The 25,948-nt window shown below is 44.3% G+C and overlaps 1 protein-coding gene across 1 annotated transcript; it reads right to left on the reverse strand.

Annotated features, from left to right (window-relative positions):
• Positions 1–727: 727 nt before the first annotated feature.
• Positions 728–25,864, reverse strand: LOC140422255 (malate dehydrogenase, cytoplasmic-like). Its single transcript, XM_072507300.1, has 9 exons — positions 25,719–25,864; positions 20,880–20,978; positions 17,325–17,421; positions 9,439–9,614; positions 7,000–7,122; positions 6,387–6,563; positions 3,833–3,946; positions 1,238–1,327; positions 728–1,057 (listed from the first exon to the last, which is right to left on the reverse strand). The coding sequence occupies exons 1-9, from the start codon at positions 25,719–25,721 to the stop codon at positions 932–934; spliced, it is 1,005 nt and encodes a 334-aa protein (XP_072363401.1). The 5' UTR covers positions 25,722–25,864; the 3' UTR covers positions 728–931.
• Between the last annotated feature and the right edge of the window lie 84 nt (positions 25,865–25,948).

The raw sequence follows: 25,948 nt of genomic DNA on the forward strand, positions 1-25,948 counted from the left end.
ACCACAGGATTCTGATCCACAGTATTTATATGGCTGGTCCAGTTCAATTTTGGGTCTATGGCAATCCTCAGGATGTTTATTGTGGGGAATTCTGTGATAATAATTGCATTGAATGTCAAGGGGCAATGGTTAGATCATCTCTTGTTGGAGATAATCATTGCCTGACACTTGTGTGGCATGAACTTTACTGGTCAGCCCAAACCTGGATATTGTCCAGATCTTGCTGCATTTCGACATGAACTGCTTCAGTATCTAAGGAGTGCGAATGGTACTGAACATCTCTTCTGACCTTATGATGGAAGGAAGGTTATTGATGTAGCAGCTGAAGGTGTTTGGGCCTCGGACACTCCCCTGATAAACTCCGGCAGTGATATCCTGGATCCAAGATGATTGACCTTCAACAACCACCGTCCTTCGTGCCAGGTATGACTCCAACCAGCAGAGTACACCTGCCCGATTTCTATGGACTACAGCTACGGTTCGATACCACACTCAGTCAAATGCTGTCCTAACATCAAAGGCAGTCACTCTCACCTCACGAGTACAGCTGTTTTGTCCATTTTTGAACCAAGCTTGTAATGAGCGAAATAATATGCAAGAAAGAGAGATTTAGGTATTAAAATGTTTTCTTTCCTTAGTAATCCAGGTCTCTTATATTTTAAACCAGAATACAATGAGATATGGATGCAAAACTGTTCAAGGAAATCAAAACAAACAGAACATGAGGTTATAGGTATCAGTTTTATTATTTTTATGCCTTCTCTATATTGGACAATAATATGGACTCACTGAATATTAACTGTTACAGTGCAGCTTAAGATTCCTTATGCAAGATTTTTAGGGAGATAATCGAACCAAACAGCTTAATTCATTTTACCACAGTCACTGAACATACACAACAGTGATTAGCATTTAGGTTAGGCAATGATTCTCAAACTCCCGACAGAAATTCAGAGGCTGTTTCTCTCTCCTCCAGGAGCTCTTTGGCAGTAGCTTTCATCATGTCACAGGAGAAGTCACTGATTTTCAGACATTCAACAATATTCCAAGTTTTATTCTGGAACAAAGCGAACAATTATTGCACACTTGGTATACAGCCCATTTCAAGAAAGAATTAAAATGCATTTCCCATAAGTATCTCTAACATCTGCAGTTATGGGTCTCATTACATAGTAATTAGAAAAGATGATAAATACTAATAGTTGAACTGAGATAATTCAAGGGCAGCAACAATTACCTTGATTTGAACCGGGAAGGAATAAATCAGGTCGCTGGTGATATTGTATGGGTTTCCATCAGAAATCACTCCCATTGATACCCATTCACCCTGAACAAAAAGAAATAAGCTATCAGTGTTTACTACCCGTGTCAAGTACAGTTTTATTCAGAAAGTTCTTGGCTGGAGCAATCAAACTCAACAAAATGTCTGACTTAATTAGCAACATCTGTTACAAAAGACAAGTTCCGGTATATATCCGAACAGACACCATGAAACATTTGTTAGGCAACAATCAAGTTTTATATTGTAACGGGTTCTTGAAAATACACCAAAGATGAGAATTTAAAAATTCCAGGTCCACTTTTGGGATGTCAATGTAATAAATTGAAATAATTTAGAAACAAAACAGTGTGCATTTGTTATGTATGAGTGCAGATACTGTTGTCAGAATAGGCCAGAAGAGTTACTGGTGAATTAACTGGTGCCATTAGCGTGTAAAATCATGAGATGGATGTGTTTCTCAGATTGTGAATCTTCAAACAAAATGTTGATAATTGCTTCCACCCCTCGTTAACCTTGCAAAAAAGGATTCAAGAAATTACTGGATTGCTACAGTAAATACAAATTAAACTCAAGTTAGGAGTCAGAGCTGCTAAGGAGCCTTTTTTAAAAACAAATTTAGAGTACCCAATTATTTCCCCCCCCCCAATTTTAGGGGCAATTTAGCGTGACCAATCTACCTAACCTGCACATTTTTGGGTTGTGGGGCTGAAACCCATGCAGACATGGGGAGAATGTGCAAACTCCACACAGACAGTGACTCAGGGCCGGGATTCGAACTGGGTCCTCAGCATCGCAGTCCCAGTGCTAACCACTGCACCACATGCTGCCCTCCTAAGGAGCCTTTTAATAACGTGCTTTACATTTCTGCAACCTTGGAGATCCAAAAGGCGTACAATTGAAATGGAGTCTCACTCCTGCAGGGAGCAAATTGTCTCAAGGTTTTTACAAATCTTATGTTGCTTTCCCTTATTTTCCTTAGTCTTAATCCAATCTTTCTTTCCCTCGCTTTATTTATCTTTCTATTACAAAATCAATTAATTCACCTGATTTCCTTCTGCATAATAGTGTTTCTTTCTCTATTCATAAATTTAATTTGATTTGACAGACTTTTGATCCTGTTGTTCAGAGACCCCAGATGCCTTATCATCTTACACAACTGTAACTAACAGATGCGGGGAAAAAAACCGCAATTAACGACGAGATATCGGGGGCGATTCTCCGATATGGAGGCCAGTCGCGAACAGGGCCCGGGCACGACCTATTCTGACCCCCATAGGGGGCCAGCACGGCGCTGGAGCAGTTCACCGATCGGTGGGCCCCGATCGCAGGCCAGACCCTATTGGAGGCCACACCGGTGAAGGAGCCCCCCTCCCCCACAGGCCGCCCCCCCCCCAGCGTTCCCACAGGCAGCGATCAGGGGTGGACGGTGCCGTCGGGAACCTGTCGTGTCGTAGCGGCCGCTCGGCCCATCCGGGCCGGAGAATCGGCGCTCGCCAGTTCTCCGAGCGGTCCGGTACGAATCGCGCGCCGCTGGTTTCCGGGGGGTGGGAGAATCGAATGCGGGGGTCGGGACGGCATGGCGCGATTCGCGCAGCGCCCCGGCAATTCTCCCACCAGGCGTGGGGGAGGGGGGGGGGGGGGGGGGGAGGGAATAGCGCCCATCATGTCCAGCAGTGGCCGTGATGGAATGGAACTGTCACTGGACTAATAATTCAGAGAGCAAGGGTAATGGGTTCGAATCCCACCACTGCAATGATGAAATCTGAATCCAATAAAATCTGGAACTAAGAGTCTAATGATGACCATTGTCGATTATTGTAAAAACCCACTTGGTTCGCTAATGTCCTTCAGGGAAGGAAATCCTGCAGCCTTTACCTGGTCTATGCGACCCCAGCCAGTGATGCCTACATCCCATGAATAAAGTAGTTGACAGAGTATGCTTGTGGAACTCAAGGGTGAATGTTTTGTTTAACATTTAAAAAAATAAATTTAGAGTACCCAATTCATTTTTTCCAATTAAAGAGGCAGTTTAGCCTGGTCATTTCACCTATCCTGCACATCTTTGGGTTGGGAGGCTAAACCCATGAAAACAAGGGGAGAATGTGCAAACTCCACAAGGACAGTGAACCAGAGCCGGGATCGAATGTGGATCCTTGGCGTCGTGAGGCAGCAGTGTTAACCACTGTGCCACTGTGCTGCCCTCGAGGGTGAATGTTTTAACACTACTAGACAGCAAACGTTGGCATCTTGAGTGCAAGACATTTTAAGTCAAAAGGGAGCGTTAAGGAGTGTGATAAACAGGACCCTTGATCAATTCATATCAGAAAACATTATATTAGATTTCTAAAGTACATCTGTAGACAGCCAGCATGATACCTATCCAGTAAGGTGCAAATTGGAGAATGAACATGCTAGTGTGGATGGAAGCAGAAAATATCTTATAGGAAGCAAAACATAAAACATTTTAAGTGGATGGCATAGGCAATGATAATTCACAGTAAAGAAAGAGTTGTGTAAAGGTAGCCCAGTTCAAATGGTTAGTTAACATACCTCAGGAGTACCAAACCAGATGTCCTTCAGGTGATCAGAAATAGCCTTGGCAGCTGACATTGCACTAGAGAGTTTCCGTGCTTTAAGCACTATAGCACCACGATTTTGCACAGTCTGTCGATAGAGAGAAAGGAGCAAGCTGATCAGCAATGCTTCAAAATGACCAAAGTTTACCAAATTGCTTACATCGTAGCTGGTCGTTTGCATCAGAACCATCATCAGGGGGTAAATGGTGGTTACTGTCCTTTTCTCAACCTTCTTTCCTAATGACATTGTTTGTTTCACTGGTGTATCAGCAATGCCTCTGGAATCACGTCCCACAGTGCCATCCACAGAAAATTAAAAACATCCAAGTCTGTACACAAGAGATAAAACAACTAGCTGGAAACAGATGAATATATTTTAAAATATTATCGACTGAAAACAAGCACACCTGAGGAAATAAGTTAACAACACATTTATGAACTGTATTTTTCAAATAAAAATTAAGTTCATTTCTTTTAAAAATTTTTTTTATATTTTTGTTTTTAAAAATAAATTTAGCGTACCCATTTCATTTTTTTCCAATTGTAGGGCAATTTATTGTGGCCAATCCACCTATCCTGCATATCTTTTGGGTTGTGGGGGTAAAACCCAAGCAAACATGGGGAGAATGTGCAAACTCCACACAGGATCGCCTGGGACCTCGGCGCTGTGAGACAGCAGTGCTAACCACTGTGCTGCCTAAGGAAGTTCACTTCTGATGTCGGACCAGTCTGTTGGAGCCAATGACACAAATATATTTTAAAAAATCATAATCGATATCATGTGTAATGACACAATCTAGTCACGTGATGTGACATTTGCTGCATCTTGTTTATAAAATGCACAAAGGCAACAAATTGTGTGAATGCAACATCAAGATGTTGGATTAAAACCATCTGGTGCTCTATTTAAAACCAAAATACAAAGTTTGCGTACCAAATGCTTTTGAACAGAAGGACACATTTAGTTGCTTTACAACTGTCCTTCTTTCTCCACGCAGACTACATTTGTGTGTGTGTCATTCAACAGACAGGACAGATTCCAACTCTGTCGAGACCCGGAATCTGATTCAGAAGAAAAGCAAACTCTTTGCTCGCACTGTTCGATAAATTTGCAGGGGCTCCTGCCAATGATATTTTTAACATTCTTTGCCTAAGAGAACACATGGTTTCTGGTACTCTGCATGTGTTTAGAACCCAACCACAAAATTGAATTCCTCTCTTTCATTTCAACTGTTTCACACACAAGCCAAGTCAGAGGAAGCAAAATGGAACAAAAACAGGAAATGATGGAAATACTCAGCAGGGCAGGCAGTATCTGTGGAGAGAAACAGAGGTGACATTTTAGGTTGCGGTGATCCGTCAGCAGAACTTTACCTGACATGAGGTATTGGTTTTGTTTCTCTCTGCAGCTGCTTCCTGGCCCACTGAGTATTTCCAGCATTATTTCATGTTGTTTCAGGTTTCCAGCATCCACATCATACTGCCGTTGCAATCAAATGTATATTTTTATGCCACTGATCATAAAAGCATGGTTGTATATTTTTCCAAACACAATATTAAAAATGTCAAATAAAAAGCTTGCAATGGGTCTGTAAAGGGGTTGAACCTTTAAATAACCCTGAACATCTCAGTCTGAACCAGTGACTGAAATTAATCATAGACTTCTCAAAAACACAGCAGAGGGCAGCATGGTAGCACAGTGGTTAGCACAGTCGCTTCACACCTCTAGGGTCCCAGGTTCGATTCCCGGCTTGGGTCACTGTATGTGCAGAGTCTGCACGTTCTCCCAGTGTCTGCGTGGGTTTCCTCCAGGTGCTCCGGTTTCCTCCCACAGTCCGAAGATGTATAGGTTAGGTGGAATGGTCACGATAAATTGCCCTTGGTGTCCAAAAAGGTTAGGTGCGGTTACTGGGTTACGGGGATAGGGTGGAGGCGTGGGCTTAAGTGGGGTGCTCTTTCCAAGGGCCGGTGCAGACTCGATGAGCCAAATGGCTTCCTTATGCACTGCAAACTCTATGAATATTGTACTGAACGCCCCGGGTTTAGGATTTTATAAATTAAACCATTATTTTGGGTTCTCAATGGCAAGTTTACCCAAAGTGATTGATCTACAGAGTAGGAAGACAGCCAATTTAGACCTCAGTTTGAGTTACCTGTGGCTGTAGGGTGCTTTATGTTCACCTGAGTGACACTTGGCAGAGATTTGTGTGGGAGAAGACAACCGGTTTCAGTTGCTGCGACCTACATATTGATTGGCTGCTGACACTTACTATCAAATGTAAGAATGGTCACCTTGGGGAAGGCGTGGCAGGATCAAACTAATGTAGCATAATCCAATAAGGTATCAATACCATAACCAGCTTAAAATTCACAGCATTATCGGTTTTGCAAGCACGTATATATTTTAACAGCTACAAAGAAAACTGAACTTAGAGAAGGAACTAATACCAATTCTGTTCTCTCTAATTGCTAGTATTTATTGGTATTCCTTATAAATGCAAATAAGGATCAGTTATGAAGTTACTTACGGTGATGAATTCACCCTTCAGCCAGTTATCATCTTTAACAGCATCAATGACATTCATCTTCCTTTCTTTAACTTTTACGGTAGCATGGCTAACATCTGGATATTGAGTAGAAGAATGATTGCCCCAGATGATAACATTCTTTACATCATTAGAAGACACGCCCAATTTGTATGCAATCTAAAAGATAAGGTTTAATTTGTAATACACTCAGTTAAAGAAAAACAGAATTTACTTGAATAAACAGGAGGGGATAAAATATGTTGCAACCTTTTAAAGTATCGATCAGACTATTTATTTGATCTAAATTTACAATCTGCCCACATTTTTGGAAACTTGCAGACTACCCCAGTAATACTTCCATTTAAATAATTAATTAAACATTGGACAAGTAAACATTCAGCATTCAAACACAAATATCAATTTTACACATGACCACAATAAACCACACAATTAAAGACGTGTGTTTTTTGCCATTGTCCCAAACAGCAGAGACAAATCTGGAGATCAGGACTTTTGAAAACTGAACTTTGGCAAGTTGTAAAACAAAGACCCCCCCCCCCCCCGAAGCTTAGTTCACCAAAAAGCTGGACTTTGAAGCAACTTCTATAAATACCTGAGCCTTTGCTCGGTTATGATCCAAACGAGTCAGGCAAGAGAAGTTCTCTTTTGGAATCGAGGGAGCACACTTCAGTGCAATCAAACAGTTGGTATTTGCGGGGTTTCCCACTACAAGAACCTGCAAGAAATAATTTGGTTTGTTACAACTGTAGCTGAGAGAATGCAATAATAATGGCAGCAAGCAAACATCGAGTCACACCAGGTCAAACGTGAAATTTAAATATCACATATTAGGCAAAATAATTTTGCAGGGATGGATTTTTAAGCTGTTTGCGATGTACTTTGATGAGCCCATGACCTGTAAACAACTGCAAAGTTTTGGTTTCAATGTGAAAACGGGATGTCTCCATAAGAACTGTAGAGCGGTCACTCCTACTGATACTGTCATCGACAGATGCATCTGCAACAGGTGATCGGTGAGGAAGAGGACAATTATGTGTTTCCTTGTTGGTTCCCTCACTACCCGCTGCAGACCCAGTCTTGCAGTTAAGTCCTTTAGGATTTGACCAGCTTAGTCAGTAGTAGTGCCACTCTTGGAGATGGATGCGTAAGTCCCCCAGCCAGAGTACATTCTGCACTCTTGCTGAAAGGTATCTGGATGGTTTTGTGGGAGAAGAGAGGAAGAGAGAGAGAGAGAGAGGCACTATGAGGTTCCCTTGCCCATGTTTGACCTGAAGCCATGAGGCTTCATGAGGTCCAGAGTCAATGTTGAGGATTCACAGGGCAACTATCTCCCGACTGTAATACCACTGCACCACCACCTCTGCTGGATATGTCCTGCTGTGAGACAGGACATACCCAGAATGTTGATGGTGGTGTCAGGAACATTGTCTGTAGGATATGATTCCCTGAGAATGACTGTCAGGCTGTTGCTTGACTAGTCTCGGAGACAGCTCTCCCGATTTTGGCACAAGCTCCCAGATGTTAGTAAGAAGAACTCTGCAGTGTTGATGGGGCTGAGTTTGCTGCTGTCTTTTCCAGTGCCTATCTAGGTCAATGCTGGCTGATCTGCCTGGTTTCATTCTTTTCTGTGGTTTGATACAACGGAGTGGCTTGCTGGACCACTTCAGGGGTAGTTCAGAGTAAACCACATTACTGTGGATCTGGAGTCACATATAGGCTGACCAAGTAAAGATGGCAGATTTCCTTTCCTAAAGGACAATAGTGAAACAGGTGGGTTTTTACAACAATCGACAATGATTTAATGGTTACTACTTGCCTTTATTAGCCAAGGCATAGAGTTTAAGAGCAGGGAGGTTATGCTGGAATTGTAAAAAAACATTGGTTAGGCCACAGCTGCAGTATTGTAGGAGGGGTGTGATAGCACTGGAAAGGGTGCAGAGGAGATTTACCAGGATGTTGCCAGGGCTGCAGAGTTTTAGTTATGAAGAAAGATTGGATAGATTGGGTTTTCTTTCCTTGGAGCAGAGGAGACTGAGGGGGGACATGATTGAGATGTATAAAATTATGAGGGACATGGGAAAGAGTAACAGGAAGAAACTTTTTCCTTGGTGGAGGGGTCAATGTCCAGAGGGCATAGATTTAAGGTAAGGGGCAGGAGGGTTTAGAGGGATTGTGAGGAAACACTTTGTCACCCAGAGGATGGTGGGAGTCTGGAACTCGCTGCCTGAAAGAGTGGTGGAGGCAGAGACCCTCAGACCATTTCAGAATTATTTAGATGTGTACTTGCGATGCCAGGGCATACAAGGCTGTGGACCAAGTGCTGGAAAATGGGATTAGAATACTTAGGTGGTTGTTTTTGACTGGCGCAGATGCGATGGGCCAAAGGGCCTTTTCTGTGCTGTAGTCCTCTATGACTACCAACTAGTTATTGAAAAATATTCTAGATTAATTGAATATAAATTCCACCAACTGCCATGGTGGGATTTTAACCCATATCCACACAGCATTTGTCTTGGGCTATGGATTACTAGTCTAAGTGATATCACCACTACGTCACCACCTCCCTCGATGTCCTTAATTCCTACAGTCAAGCTTAGTAATGTTACAGATCAACATCAAGTTGTGTCAGTCAATGACAGGACCAATTATCCTAAATGGTTCTGAACTAAACAGCATCTAGAGAGAGAAACAGTGTTTCAAATCGATGACTTGATGTTTCTGATGGAAGTCACTGACCCGAAACGTTAACTTTGCTTCTCTCTTCACAGATGCTCCCTGACCTGCTGAGTATTTCCAGCACTTTCTTTCTACTTGCCAAATGTTCATCCACTAGATCTCTGCATAAATTCAACAATTTTTTTGTTCAACAGGATTGTTTATTTAACCACTTGCTGTTCCTTAGGAATCTCCCCTGAATTTGGAAAGATTACAAAAAAATGCTGAGAAAATTTACCAGTCCCAATCAATTAAGTGGCTCCAAGTTCTACATGGAAGATGACGGCACTTAAAACCAAATCTAAGTTTTTGTTACCTTGACCGTCTTCTTGGCAAGTCTGTCTAAAGCGTTTCCCTGGGATTTGAATATCTTGGAGTTCGCTTGGAGTAGGTCTTTCCTTTCCATGCCCTCCCGCCTTGGCATTGAGCCCACAAGAATCGCCACATCAATGTCCTTGAAAGCTACCTCTTCTTTGTCAGTTGCAATGACCTCTGCAAGGAACAGGCATAAGTTTTGATTTATAAATATTTTTATTCTCCCTTTTCACATTTTCATCAAAATTTACAACAACAGATATCAATAACAACGAATACAATGGCAATCCCCTTATCCCACATGCATGATGAGTTGTAGAATCCTTGCATCCTCCCCCTCAACTCAAACTTCACCTTCTCGAGCGTTAATAGCTCCAGCAGTCCCCTGCCACGCCGAGGCACAGGGTGGAAAAGCTGACCTCCACCCCAACAGAATCCACCTTCGGGCAATCAGCGAGGCTAAGGCCAAGACACCCGCTTCCAACCCCGGCCGATCCGACACCCCGCCGTTCACAAACATCCTCCACCCCATCAAAATGTCGGCTCCGTATGGGCTGGAGGAGGGGGAAATATTTAGATACATGCAGGTTTGAGATTTTGCCAGGAAGGAGATACAGAGCTTCCCGGTGGAGCCGGCCTCCACATTGCTGGAGGAGGTGCGGAGGACAGGGGGACTGGAGAAGGGGATAGTGTCGGCGGTTTACAGGGCTATTTTGGAAGTGGAGAAGGCACCACTGGAAGGGATCAAAGCAAAGTGAGAGGAAGATTTGGGAGAGGGTATGTAGGAGGGGTTCTGGTGCGAAGTGCTCCAGAGAGTGATCGCCTTCCCCTCGTGCGTGAGGAGGATGAGGCTGATACAGCTGAAAGTGGTAAATAGAGCACACCTCACAAGGGTGAGGATGAGGCGGCTCTTTGAGGGTGTAGAAGATGTGTGTGAACGTTGCGGGGGGGGGGGGGGGGGGGGGTGCAAATCACATTCATATGTTTTGGTCCTGTCCAAAGTTGGAGGATTACTGGAAGGAGGTTTTTAGGGTAATCTCCAAAGTGTTGCACGTGACACTGGACCCGGGCCTTTGGGAGGCCATATTCGGGGTGTCAGACCAGCCGGGGTTGGAAACGGGTGCGGAGGCAGATGTTGTAGCCTTCGCCTCGTTGATCGCCCGAAGGCAGATCCTGTTGGGATGGAGAGCAACCTCTCCACCCTGTGCCCTGGCGTGGAGGGGGGACCTGTTGGAATTCTTGACTCTTGAGAAGGTTAAGTTTGAACTGAGGGGAAGGATGGAGGGGTTCTACAATTCATGGGCGTTATTCATTATGCACTTTCAAGAATTGGATAACATCGAACATTAGTTTGGGGGTGGGGGGGGGGGTTGGAGGGAGGGGGACTGTATGTATTAATGGTGACTATGGGTGATTCCTTTTTGTTATTTGTTTATGTTAACATACGGGCACTTGTTTGGGGGTTGGTGGGAGGATGGGATTGTTGTTGATATAGGGATTGACATTATATTGTCATAAGCACTACTGCTTATTGTTGGTGGGTCCAAATTTGGGAGAAAATGTGAAAAAGCAGAATAAAAAGATATTTAAAAAAAGTTGGCTTATCCTCGTCCCCGTGAGGTGCGCTCTATACACCACCTTCAACGGTGCAAGAGGCCCCAACCTCTTTTTTTAATAAATATTTTTATTGAAATATTTGTAAAATTTTATAACAAAAACAGAAAAAGAACAATAGGTGTTAAACATTAACATAGTGCAAAAATAGATATTTCCCCGAACGGCTCGGTCTTCACAGACCAACGAAAATAACAAAAAGCAAACAAACACAACAGTAACCCGCCCCCCTCGGAAAGCTGCTACTGCCGACATTTTAAATTAAATTTCCCCAAGAAAGTCGACGACTGACTGCACCTCCGGGAGATCCCTAACATTGATCCTCTGAAGGCAAACTTTATTTTCTCAAGGCTGAGAAACCCAGTCATGTCACTAACCCAGGTCTCTACACTCGGGGGGGCTTCGAGTCCCTCCACAGTAATAGGATCCGTCTCCAGGCTACCAGGGAGGCAAAGGCCAAGACGCGGCCTCTTTCACTCCCTGAACTCGCTGATCTTCCGACTCTCCAAAGATCGCCACCTCTGGACTCGGCACCACCCGTGTTCTTAGCACCTTGGACATTGCCCTGGCAAACCCCTGCCAGAACTCAAGCTTCGGTCATGCCCAAAACATATGGACATGGTTTGCTGGGCTCCCTGCACATCTGTCTTCTACCCAAAAAACTTGCTCATCCTCGCTGCCGTCATGTGTGCCCGGTGAACCACTTTAAACTGTATGAGACTGAGCCTGGCACATGACGAGGAGGAATTGACCCTACTTACCACAGTCCCGGCTCTAACTCCCCCTCCCACTTGCCCTTAAGCTCCTCCACCGGGGTTTCCTCCGCCTCCAACAGCTCCTGGTAGATATCCGACACGTTCCCCTCCCCCACCCAGGTACTGGACACTACTCTATCTTGTATCCCCCGTGGCGGCAGCAGCGGGAAGGCCACCATCTTCTTCCTCAGGAAGGTTTGCACTTGTAGATACCTAAAGCCGATCCCTGGCGGCAATTTAAATTTGTCCTCCAGCGCCTGCAGGCTGGGAAAGCTCCCATCTATCAACAGGTCACCCATCCTTCTAATACCCACCCTCTGCCAGCTCTGGAATCCGCCTTCCATCCTACCCGGCAGGAACCTGTGGTTATTACATACCGGGGTCCAGACCGACGCTCCCTCCACCCTCTTGTGTCTCCTTCACTGCCCTCAGATCTTCAGTGTCGCCACCACCACCGGACTTGTGGAGTAGCGGGCCGGCGAGAATGGCAGAGGTGCAGTTACCAGCGCTCCCAAACTGGTGCCTTTGCATGACGCTGCCTCCAGCCGTTCCCATGTCGACCCCTCCCCCAATACCCACTTCCTGATCATGGCAAAGTTGGCTGCCCAGTAGTAGTTGCAAAAGTTCGGCAGCGCCAGCCCACCCTCCCCTCCGTTCCAGCAGCACTCTCTTCACTTGCGGGGTCTTGTTCGCCCACACAAATCCCAAGATGATCTTATTGACCCGCTTGAAAAAGGCCTTAGGGATGAAGATGGGAAGGCACTGGAATACAAATAAGAACCTGGGGAGGACCGTCATTTTCACGGTCTGTACCCTCCCCGCCAGTGACAGCGGGAGCATGTCCCATCTTTTAAAGTCCCCTTCCATTTGTTCCGCCAGCCGGGTCAGATTAAGCTTTTGCAACAAATCCCACTTCCGGGCCACCTGTATACCCAGGTAACGAAAGCTCTTCTCTACCCTCCTCAGCGGCAGATCCCTCAGTCTCTTCTCCTGTCCTTTAGCCTGGATCACAAACAACTCGCTCTTCCCCACGTTCAATTTATACCCTGAGAAACTGCCAAATTACCTTAAGCATGAACTCCCCCATCCCCTCCAATGGGTTCGAAATATACAGGAGGAAATCATCCGCATAGAGCAAGACCCGATGCTCCACCTCCCCGGACCAGCCCCTTGAAGCTTTCAGCGCGATGGCCAGCGGCTCAATGGCAAGAGCAAATAATAACGGGGAAAGGGGACACCCTTGCCCCATACCCCGGTGCAATTTAAAATACTCCAACCTAAGCCGGTTCGTGTGCACGCCTGCCACAGGGGCCTGGTACAGCAATCGCACCCACCGGATAAAGCCCTCACCAAACCTCTTTTGATCCAGCAAAGGGCAGTAGAGCGGAGCTGCTGATTGGCTGTTGCCGGGGCAATTTGCATACATCTGTTGTGCGCACGCTTGCCACAGGGGCCTGGTACAGCAATCGCACCCACCGGATAAAGCCTTCACCAAACCTCTTTTGATCCAGCAGAGGGCAGTAGAGCGGAGATGCTGATTGGCTGTTGCGGGGGCAATTTGCATACGTCTGTTGTGCTCACCCTAACTTGAAGGTGTACGTGAGCAAGAGACCCTAGCTGTTCAAGTGAAGGCAAGCATCCAGCAAAGGGCAGTAGAGCGGAGCTGCTGATTGGCTGTTGCGGGGGTAATTTGCATACGTCTGTTGTGCTCACCCTAACTTGAAGGTGGTTTGTGGAGGAGCTGTTGTCAAGTGACACTTAATCGCATCAAAATTGCCTTTTCCCCAGATATAACTCTTGCCCTGCGGTAGTGCAAAGAATTGTCCTCGACCGAGTGTTGCAGACTGGCACATTCCAAGGTCCAGGACTACGTGCTGAGGGATGCACTCAAGCTTGAGGCAGCTGCCGCCAAGGCGCAATGGGGAAAGACCATTGTGTAAGGTTTTTCCAGCAAATGTACACCGAGGGGCGGGTAACAGTGTAAAAACCCCTCGGTCTGGGCCACCAACACTCCAATGCATAAAAGAAACATGACAATGTAAATATTTAAGAAGGAATTGTAACGTAAAGAGTGATGTGTGTGTAATATTATCAAAACTGAATGGAAGTCAAGGCAATGTGTAACTCTGATGGAAATGTACAGTCAAGACAATTCGAAATGTTCTGTAATGTTTATGATAGATTTTATGAGTAAAGTATATTTTTTGAATAAAAAAATAAATATATACCTATCCCTTTCCATCACTAAAGTAAACATAATCGAATTGTGGTCAATATCACCAATGTGCTCACCTACCTCCAAATCTAACACCTGTCCTGGTTCATTACACAGTACCAAATCCAATATGGCCTCGCCTCCCTTTGGCCTATCTACATACTGTGTCAGGAAACCCTCCTGCACACATTGGACAAAAACGGACCCATCTAAAGTACTCGAACGATAGCGTTTCCAGTCAATATTTGGAAAGTTAAAGTCCCCCATAACAACTACACTGTTGCTTTCGCTCCTATCCAGAATAATCTTTGCAATCTTTTCCTCTATATCTCTGGAACTTTTCGGAGGCCTATAGAAAACTCCTAACAGAAGTTGCCTGCCCTTAACGAATCCAGTCTGGTCTTCCCCCATCACCCCCGGGACACAATCCTCTATCCTTGTGGCCAAGATCTTAGCCAATAGCTTGGCATCCACATTCAGCAACGAGATTGGCCTGTAAGACCCACACTGTTCAAGGTCCTTTATCCTGTTTCAGAATGAGTGAGATCGAGGTCTGTGACATTGTAGGGGGGAGGATTTCCTTCTCTCTCGCCTCATTAAAGGTCCTCATCAATAGTGGGCTCAACACCTCGGAAATCTTTTTTAAAAATTCCACATCAGCCCCAACCTCATGCACGAAGGTGACACATTCACCCCCCCGGAGCACCTCACACCACGACCCCTCCTCAATATCCTCCCCCAACTTTTCCTCCCACTTTGCCTTAATCCTTTTTAGCGATACCTTTTCCCCCAGAAATTTAGAGTACCCAATTCATTTTTTTTCCCCAATCAAGGGGTAATTTAGCGTGGCCAATCCACCTATCCTGCACATTTTTGGGCTGTGGGGGCGAAACCCACGCAAACACGGGGAGAATGTGCAAACTCCACGCGGACAGTGACCCAGAGCCGGGATCGAACCTGGGACCTCGGCGCCGTGAGGCTGCAGTGCTACCACTGCGCCACCATATTGCCCTTCTAGCGATACCTTATCTTCCCCCAGAATCACCCCATAAATTGCCACCCCCTTCTCCATTCCCCTGGTCGTCAGTATCTCTTCCAACAGTGTGGGAGCCGACGCCATCGGAAAGCTCTGTACCTCCTTCCTGGCAAGATTTCAGACCTGTATATACCAAAACATCTCCCCCTGCTGCAACCCATATTTCTCCCCCAGCTCCTCCAACTTCGCAAACCGGCCTCCCAGAAACAAATCCTTTAGTACCCTAACTCCCCTCTCCGTACATCTTCAAAAATTCCCATCCCACCTTCCTTGGTCGAATCTATGATTCCCTCGAATCAGCATTCCCCTTGATCCCGCCCACAACCTAAAATGCTGGCGCAACTGCCTCCGGATAGGAACAGGCATAAGTTAAGAGTAATCTAATAACTATCTTAATTTAAACAAAATGAACATCAACTCCCCTATTGGCACTCCTAGTTTAGAACAGCACTGACAGCTACCTAGCTTCTGATCTGTAACAGATGAAGGCTTACTTTTGAGAAGGGAGACAATCTAAGTTCCCTCTCCATATCTAATGATAGGTCGGAGTGGATAATTTGTTGTAAAAAGTAAAATGCCAGATAAACTCAGCAGGTCTCGACAGCATCGGTGGCGAAAGAAGCAAAGGTAACATTTAGTCTGTATGACTCTTCTTCAGAGTTTCACAGATGCTGCCACATCTGCTGAGATTTTGCAGCATCTTCTGTTTCTATTTCAGATTTCCAGCATCCCCAGTGTTTTACTTTTATTTTAGTAGATAATTTGATGTGACCTGGATTTTGTCAATAAGGTTTCTTCTTGGTGGATGGGCGGCACAATGGTTAGCACTACTGCCTCAGTGCCAGGGACCAGGGTTCCTATGTGTGTGGAGTTTACACTTTCTCCTCACCTGCATGGGTTTCCTCTGGGTGCTCTGGTTTCCTCCCATAGTCCAAAGTTCAGGTTAGGTGGATTGGCCACGCTAAATTGCCACTTAGTGCCCAAAGATGTGCAGGTTAGGTGGGGTTACGGGGATAAGGCGGGTGAGTGGGCTTAGATAGGGTGCTCTTTGAGAGGGTTGGTGCAGACTTGATGGGTCGAATGGCCTCCTTCTGCACGGAAGGGAATCTATGGTTTATAAACTGCGAGCAGTCACTGCTGAGGAAGAGCAGCTTTAGGTTTCTGTTTCTCTTACAGAAAGGAGCTCTGACATTTCTAGAATAGCCAAGGCCAAGAGGTTACAGTCTGTCAAGAGACTCTTTATTTGGCTCGGAAGTGAGGATTAGAGAAGGTTCCACATTCGACTGTTTCCAAGAGTGTTGTTTCTCCTTTCAGGAGGTATGGATGAAACTCATCAGCTCTTGTTGCTCAGTGATCCAGCTTTAAAAAGGCTCCAAGTATCTCTGCTGATGATGACATTGTCAACCACGGTCCTGATGTGATATTAAGGTATCTGGAGCAGAATTTCCAAGTTTAATTCATGTGTTGGTTTGTGGAATGTGAAGATATAACAAGACCGTACATGTCCAAACATCTTCCTGACAACTAGGCTAACAAGACTTGCAGTAAGAATCAGAAATGGAGAATATTTATTCATGCAACCAGACCCCAACACACGTTAGCACCTTTGTGTGAGGAGGAGAAAAGACAAAAAGTCTCCCAGAGGTTTTTAAAAAAACCCACAGCTTTGATTCAATCTGCAATCCACATTTTATTACGTATATCAGAAGGCAGCTAATAAGTTGTTGCAATCTTTATCTAAGCTTGTACACAAGGTTTTTTTCTCTCAATCAGCAATTCCAGATTTGCAATGCCACAAGAAAACAGGCCATTGTTATTTACTTATGCTCAACAGCTAAACCAATGAGAGCTGCGCATCAAATCTACTTTCTAATCAATGGTTGTGAAATGCTAATGACGCAATGGACACTGAACAAATTGAATATTTGACTCTGTATTAAAGATCCATAAATATGGAACACAATCATTGCACAGAAGCTGTTCCAATAAAATTACATATACAAGTAGTCGAATAGATTCACAACCAGCGGATTTGATGTCCGATTGCAGAATTAGGAGTTTAAATTGTAGCTCTGACTGACTTTGTTTAACAAGCTCGCAATTGGCAGTGGAGATTAATTTTATTTCCAACACAAAGGGAGATTTAACAAAATATACAAGGTACTGTACTTAAAAGTCAATCCAGTTCTTTAAAGTAGAAAACAAAAGGACAAATAAGACTTTTCAGTTTTAAATGAACATCTAATGCCCACGTTTAGCCGACTTACCCTGGACCAGTGGAAGGGCACAATCCCGGATTTCCATCACGACACCATCGAGCACTGGCATCATTGGTGCAATATCAAGCAGCACAAGAAAGAGGGGCTTTGGAAATTATATTAAACAAACATAATTTAGTATTGTACTATATACACTTAGTCATCCAATGACACTTTAGCAGAATTAAGCATTTTGCTGTGAGACAATATTCCTTCAGTAGTTTTCAATTAGGATTCATAACATCCACACAAATTCACCATCTTGTTCCAAAATGAATCCTCTCGGACCAGAAATTATTTCACAGCGGGGTAGGTAAAGTTCTTCCCAACCCATACCATGGCTACCAGCAAGAAATATGCCTATCTGTTCAACTTTGTCCAGCTAGTTGCAATAATGTACGGTTAACTTAACACTGCCCATGGTAAAGATGAGATTCAAACTCAAGTTTATTGTTCTTTCTAAAAAGGAGAAAATGACAACTTTTCCTGGTGAGAAAGCAGTCAGCTGAAGAATGTAATTTCAGCAGTAGATCCATTTGCAGGATGGGCAGCATGATAGCACAGTGGTTAGCACTGTTGCTTCATAGCACCAGGGACCCGGTTTCGATTCCCGGATTGGGTCACTGTCTGTGCGGAGTCTGCACGTTCTCCCAGTGTCTGGCAATCTTGGCAACCTGTAACTAGTGGGGTCCCTCCAGGATCAGTGTTGGGCCCGCAGTTGTTCACAATTTACATAGATGATTTGGAGTTGGGGACCAAGTGCAATGTGGCAAAGTTTGCAGACGACACTAAGATGAGTGGTAAAGCAAAAAGTGCAGAGGATACCGGAAGTCTGCAGAAGCATTTGGATAGGTTAGGCGAATGGGCTAGGGTCTGGCAGATGGAATTCATTGTTGCCAAGTGTGAGGCTATCCATTTTGGGAGGAATAACAGCAGAATGGATTATTATTTAAACGGTAAAATGTTAAAACATGCTGCTGTGCAGAGGGACCTGGGTGTGCTGGTGCACGAGTCGCAAAAAGTTGGTGTGCAGGTGCAACAGGTGATTAAGAAGGCTAATCGAGTTTTGTCTTTCATTGCTAGAGGGATGGAGTTCAAGACTAGGGAGGTTATGCTGCAATTGTAGAAGGTGTTGGTGAGGCCACATCTGGAGTATTGTGTTCAGTTTTGGTCTCCTTACCTAAGAAAGGACATATTGGCACTGGAGGAAGTGCAGAGGAGATTCACTAGGTTGATCCCAGAGTTGAGGGGATTAGATTATGACGAGAGGTTGAGTAGACTGGGACTGTACTCATTGGAGTTTAGAAGGATGCGGGGGGATCTTATTGAAACATATAAAATTATGAAGGGAATTGATAGGATAGATGCGGGCAGGTTGTTTCCACTGGTCGGGGAAAGCAGAACCAGGGGGCATAGCCTCAAAATAAGGGGAAGTAGATTTAGGACCGAGTTTAGGAGGAACATCTTCACCCAAAGGGTTGTGAATCTCTGGAATTCCTTGCCAAGTGAAGCAGTTGAGGCTCCTTCTTTAAACATTTTCAAGAAAAAGATAGATACCTTTCTTTTTTTAAAAATAATATTTTTATTAAGGTTTTTTAACAACACAAATTTTTCCCCTTACAAATAACCCCCCCCCCCCCCCCCCGTAACAAAATAACACAAATTCTCCCTGAGCAAGATATATACATGGCAAGATGGTATATTTACATAGGTTTATACACTGGCTCTCGCCCATTCGTGCCAGTTTCCCCCACCCTCCATGTTATCCCCCGCTCATCCGTCCCCTCCAGCAATCTCTCGATCCCCCCTCCCCAGGGTTGCTGCTGACCGACCTTCCTCTAACGCTCCGCGAGGTATTCTAGGAACGGTTGCCACCGCCTGTAGAACCCTTGTGCAGACCCTCTCAAAGCGAACTTAATTCTCTCCAATTTTATGAACCCCGCCATGTCGTTTATCCAGGCCTCCAGGCGAGGGGGCTTCGCCTCCTTCCACAATAGCAAGACCCTTCACCGGGCTACTAGGGACGCAAAGGCCAGAATTCCGGCCTCTTTCGCCTCCTGCACTCCCGGCTCATCCACTACTCCAAATATTGCTAGCCCCCAGCTTGGCTTGACCCGGACTTTCACCACCTGAGATATTACTCCCGCCACTCCTCTCCAGAACCCCTCCAATGCCGGGCATGACCAAAACATATGGATATGGTTCGCCGGGCTCCCTGAACATCTTTCACATCTATCCTCTACTCCAAAGAACCTACTCAGCCTCGCCCTCGTCGAATGCGCTCTGTGAACCACCTTAAATTGTATCAGACTGAGCCTGGCACACGAGGAGGAGGTATTAACCCTGCCCAGGGCATCAGCCCATAGCCCTTCCACAATCTCCTCCCCCCATTTACCTTTCAATTCTTCTACTAGCGCTTCCCCCATTTCTTTCATCTCTTGGTATATTTCCGACACCTTGCCCTCCCCGACCCATACCCCCGAGATCACCCTATCTTGAACTTCTTGTGTCGGGAGCAACGGAAATTCCCTCACCTGTTGCCTCACAAAAGCCCTCACCTGCATATATCTAAATGCGTTTCCCGGGGGTAACTCAAACTTCTCCTCCAGTGCCCCTAGGCTCGCAAATGTCCCATCAATGAACAGGTCCCCCATTCTTCTAATCCCCGCCCGATGCCAGCCTTGGAACCCCCCGTCCATCTGATAGATACCTTTCTAAAGAATAAAGGGATTCGGGGATATGGTGTACGGGCCGGAGAGTGGAGCTGAGTCCACAAAGATCAGCCATGATCTCATTGAATGGCGGAGCAGGCTTGAGGGGCCAGATGGCCTACTCCTGTTCCTAGTTCTTATGCCTGCGTGAATTTCCTCCAGGTGATCCGGTTTCCTCCCACAGTCCTGAAAGACATGCTTGTAAGGTGAATTGGACATTCTGAATTCTCCCTTTCTGTACCTGAACAGATGCCGGAGTGTGACGACAAGGGAATTTTCACAGTAACTTCATTGCAGCATTAATGTAAGCCTACTTGTGACACTAAAAGATTATTTTCAGATGACCCTATTGCTATGGAAACTAGCATCCTGCGTGGTTCACGATCCTATTTTTGGTTCCTCCTATCTGCCTTTGTTTTTAAAATTTAGAGTACCCAATTCACTTTTTCCAATTAAGGGACAATTTAGCGTGGTCAATCCACCTATGCTGCACATCTTTGGGCTGTGGGGGTGAGACCCACGCAAACACGGGGAAAATGTGCAAACTCCACACGGACAGTGAACCAGAGCTGGGATCGAACCTGGGACCTCGGCGCTGTGAAAAAACAGTGCTACTCACTGCGCCACCGTGCTGCCCCTCCTATCTGACTTTTAAAAATATATAGTTTTGTCGAGGACTGGATTCTAAACAGAGTTCCATTTATTTTCTTTTTCTCTCCTCCTGTTACCAAGCATTGTTTTTTAAAATATATAAACATAATGCTGTTATTGCAATACTCCAATGTTTTGAAAAAGCAAAGGAAAAAAACTGTAACTGTTCAATCAGCTGATTTTTAATAACAGTAAACATTACCTGGTCTTTTCCAAAAACATCGCCCTTTGCAATGTTGTAGAGAAGGGAATAGGCAATCTGACCAGCGGCACCAGTCACAAGAACTTTAATGGGTTCTGCCTGGAAGAGAAATCAAAAGGGAAGATGTATATTGTAAAAAATACACATTGGGCTGGATTCTCCACTGTCGTGATTCTCTGATATGCCGGCAGCACCCCATGCCCGGGGATTTCCCGACGCCGCGGGGCGCCCCCCATTGGTCGGCTGTCAGGGTGGAGAATTCTGCTGCCGGCAGGGGTGCGGTGCACCTGAAAGCTGGTGTGGCAGTACAGAGAATCCCGCCCATTATTTTTCAAAGCTCACCCTTCCTGTAGGTCACAAGCGAACATATAAATTATGAGCAGGAGGAGGCGACTCGAGCGTCCTTTGCCATTCAATAAGATCATGGCTGATCTATTGTGTTACCTCAACTCCACATTCCAGCCAACCTCCCAATAATCTTTCACTTCCCCAAAATATAAAGTCTCTGCTTCCACTGCCTTTTGAGGAAGAGAATTCCAGTACTCATGATCCTCACAAAACATTTCTTCTTATCTGGCTTAAATGGGCGACCCCTTATTATAGATTTTTCCACAAGAGGAAGAATCCTTTCCTTTATGTTCTAGTAAATTAAGGGTTTGTCCAACACACAGCATTCATTATAAACAAATCCATAATAAATAAATACACCATGCTGAAGGATTATAGGTTTAACATTTTTTACAAGCTATTTGAAAGGTTCAGGAACATTTAAATAAAAAATTAAACTTCTGCAAGAAAAAAATATCCTTGAATAATTAAACCCCTGGTATCAGTGCGTAAAGCTGAATTGGTATCGATTTCTGCCTGGCCAGAAACAAAAGAGGATTGAAGCTAAAGCAGATATTTAATTAATTTGCTTTAAAATAATTGGTATTTAATCTGTGCTACACACAGTCTCTCGTGAAATCACTTTCACGGAAAACATATTCATTATTTCTGGAATGGAATACAAAATTACCATTGGTAGAAATGGAAATATAAAATTGGAACTATTTTCAGGATCACATTCTTGTAACCAAGGAAACAATTGGTTTTTGCAGTACCCACATAACAATGTGTCTTTTTATAGAATTTTACAGTAGAAAAATCATCCAAGGCCATTTCACAGGGAGAGGTCACATTACGAAATCACATTACTTGCAACCTTTTCAACATCAGATCAGTTAGATCTCAAAGAACAGAAGAATCTTTGGCACTGGAAAATTCTATAACACTCCACAATCCCATTCATGCCATTTGAACAAATCAACCAATTCCTCCAATCAGTTAATATTCAGTGATTCCTCATAAAGCTGTGTTAATGCTTTTGAGGAGAGGCTTGGTTTGAGTGACATTTCCATTGACAAAAGCAGATGGACACTCACTGACACAGAATAGACAAATTATCCAGTCCAATCTCTTGCTTAAGGACAGAGTATTCTATTTTGAAAGGAAAATTCAACAGAAAGCCATTGGTACTGTGCCGAAGGTTGTTCTTGACATTGAAACGGTTTTATATTTAAAAATATACTGATCAGGACCTTCCTGGTGGAGACTCTACAAAAATAAATTTCTTTATATAAATTTAATGTTTAATGTTGGGGTGGAACTTCATATATTTCATGCCTGTGATATTTACCACGGTTTAAATACTTTGAGATTCATTATTTGTTGAAAGCTTCAAAGCTCGAGTTACATTTTGAAATCTCATTTACCAAGCTGTGGACCAGACCAGTACTAACCAGTTTTTTTTTTAACCTGTGGTGGGAACTAACCGCGTATTTGTTTAGTGGAGCATGAAAGCATTTGTATTCTTGCTATTTGCTCCAATCCCACATGCCCAATGTATTTACAGCTCATTTAAACTAAACTGTACACAGTCCTCCAGTTTTTGAAAATAAATTTAGGGTATCTAATTGTTTTTCCCAATTAAGGGGAATTTAGCATGGCCAATTCGCCTAACCTGCACAGCTTTTGGGGTTGTGGGGGTGAGACCCATGCAGACACAGGAGAATGTGTATACTCTACATGGACAGTGACCTGGGCCAAGATCGAACCCGGGTCCTCAGCACCGTGCTAACCACCGCGCCAATGTGCCGCCCACACACCTCCTCTAGTTATCTGTTTCTGAAAGTGGTTACAGTACTTTTACCACCTGCACACTAATCTGCAAATCCATTTCATGTGTTGATCATTCAAAGAACTGTTTCTGACATCAATCCTGAGATTACCGTACAAATGAATTAAATGTGTTCCCTTGTCTTACTCCCACAGCTTAATGTACAGAAATTGGAGTTAACTTCTATTCCCTCAATTATGCCATATTAGGGCATATCTTCAGAATTGCCGGTGGTGGAAAGGGGGATATCATGAGGATTAGTCCTGGATCCACTGTTTTTCACAATTTGTACAATTTAGACGTTGGAATCAAAAGTACAATCTCTTAGGTTTGGGTGGACAATAAGGAAATGAATCTTAACATAATTATGAGTTACTACATTTAAGGAGGCAATATAGGACTTGGAAAATGAGAATATAAATGAGGTAAAGTAACAAAATAGATTTGGGAGTATGAATACACCAATAAATAAAGACTTTCACAGATTAATCAGTTTACTTTTAAAAAAAATCAAACCAAACACTCAGGATTACTTTTGGATGGATAGAACTGAAAAGTAGAGACGCTACGTTAAATATGAATCAAACCTTGGGTTAGACTGCAGAGTACTATGTGCATTTCAAGCTGTCATATTATAAAAGGGATATAGAGGTACAGAAAATGGCACAAAAACAGATGTAAAAAGAATGATACCACAAATGCATGTCTGCATATATAAGAAAAGAAGTGGCAGGCTGGCTCCTTTCTCTCTGAATAAAAAGTAGTGGAGATGACCTAACAGCGGATTTTAACATTATGAAATATTTTGATAGAATGGAGAGAATGTTTCCTCTCACGCATAACTAAAGGCCGTCAATGTGATCGACCATGAAATCCAATAGGAAATCCAGGAGAATATGCTTACCCAGAGTGCAATGAGAATGTGCAACTCACTACCACAGGGAGTGGATGAGATTAAGGGTATCAAAACAATGCAAGAGAAAGGAGATAAACACACGAGGGAGAAATTAAAAGGTTATGTTGAGAGTTGGGAGGAGAGGAAGCTCAAGCACCACATAAACACCGGGTTGGGTCAAATGGTCTATTTCTGTGCTATATATTCTATGCAATATCCTTCTGATATCACCTATTGGAGGCCTTTCTCAATCTGTTACAGGAATTATGCAAGAACTGGATAAATGAGATTATTGTTGCACATCTCGATTGCTCTCAAGGGAAAGAGCCCCTGGTATTTCTGGCTCATCTCCTGGTCAGTCTTGCGACTGCCACCAGCACACAATGTCGTCCCTATTTCTCAACTAGAAGGCAGGCTACTGCTTCGAGCAGGTTCACAATCCACAAATGATCCCAACATCAGGTTCCTGAACCTTGTGGCAAAATTCAGCCCAATGAGACAACTGAGGCTGTGATTCCTTCAATTTCAATCTTAGCTCTTCCAAAACCACTCATTGAGTCGTGACCAGTTTCCCTTATCACATGCAGTGCATCAACATCACTCATTGTTCAAACAACTCATTCTATTGGTTAGGAACTGTCACTGTAAATTCACTGCCCCTCTTAGTTTTCAATTGTCTGGAAATAAATGCAATGAGCTTTCAGATTCTGAACTGAAATTATTTCTGTAAATTATAGACAGTTATGATTCCAACATTGGACCCTCAATGTTCTTTTAAAATATCATGGCAGCAACTGAAATAAATTCTGTCAAAGAACCAGACTGGCTGAATGAAAGGAACAATTCTCAAGGTCATTGCGTCAACTCGACCACACATTTGAAACTGAGTATTCCCTTGAAAAGGAAGCTATAGGTGCAATCAGAAATAGCCACATTTATCCAGTCTTGTCATGGGTTCAGTCTAGTTTTTAAAAATAATTTACCAGTTGCATGGCCTAAATGTAAAAAGTGACCTTGTCTTGCTCTATATGCAAGGCAAACAAGATTGACATGCTGTTTTCTTCATACTCCACAGTTCATCATTCACTTCTCTGAACAGGCAGTTACTTAATCCTAGCTCATCAGTGACAGATAGTTAGCCCTATTTGGTGAATTGTGGTCAGTTATCCCTAGTTGGTGAATTGTGGTCAGTTATCATAGAATTTACAGTGCAGAAGGAGGCCATTCGGCCCATCAAGTCTGCACCGGCTCTTGGAAAGAGCTACCTACCCAAGGTCCACACCTCCACCCTATCCCCATAACCCAGCAACCCCACCCAACACGAAGGGCAATTTTGGACACTAAGGGCAATTTAACATGGCCAATCCACCTAACCTGCACATCTTTGGACTGTGGGAGGAAACCCGAGCACCCGGAGGAAGCCCACGCAGACACGGGGAGAACGTGCAGACTCCGCACAGACAGTGACCTAGCGGGGAATCGAACCTGGGACCCTGGAGCTGTGAAGCAATTGTGCTATCCACAATGCTACCGTGCTGCCCACTAGTTATCCCAGTTGGTGAATTGTGGTTAGTTATCCCTAGCCGGTGAACTGTAGTTAGTTATCCCTAGTCAGTGAATTGTAGTCCGAGGTGCATATTAAAGCAGTGATTGAAACACTAACCATTCTAAGGTATATATTAAAGCAGTGATTGAAACACTAACCATTCTAAGGTATATATTAAAGCAGTGATTGAAACACTAACCATTCTAAGGTATATATTAAATCAATGATTGCAACACTGACCATTTTGCTCCAGGGTCACCTCTACACCGCTGCTTCTCCTCGACCGCCAAATGCTGGGTGACAGTCACATGGCTCCACCCGCCACGTCACCGGCCGTCTGGTCTGCGCGGCGCACTCTGGGGGTTGTAGTTTCTCGTTCCGGCTGGACCGTGCCGATATCCGGGACTCGCTCACCAATGGGACCACAACCCCCGGCAAGTACCGCGTGCCCGCCTCACACCCTGCGCCCC

This window comes from Scyliorhinus torazame, chromosome 1 (genome assembly GCF_047496885.1).
Source record: "Scyliorhinus torazame isolate Kashiwa2021f chromosome 1, sScyTor2.1, whole genome shotgun sequence".
Lineage (NCBI taxonomy): Eukaryota > Metazoa > Chordata > Chondrichthyes > Carcharhiniformes > Scyliorhinidae > Scyliorhinus > Scyliorhinus torazame.

What these genes read in the sequence shown, in the direction of transcription:
- LOC140422255 (XM_072507300.1), bottom strand. An exon ending in TCTGGTTTGGTACTCCTGAG is followed by an intron (nt 1,328 to 3,832) that starts GTATGTTAACTA and finishes CTTTTTGTTCAG; the next exon opens with GGTGAATGGGTATCAATGGG. An exon ending in CCTTCCCGGTTCAAATCAAG is followed by an intron (nt 1,058 to 1,237) that starts GTAATTGTTGCT and finishes GCTTTGTTCCAG; the next exon opens with AATAAAACTTGGAATATTGT.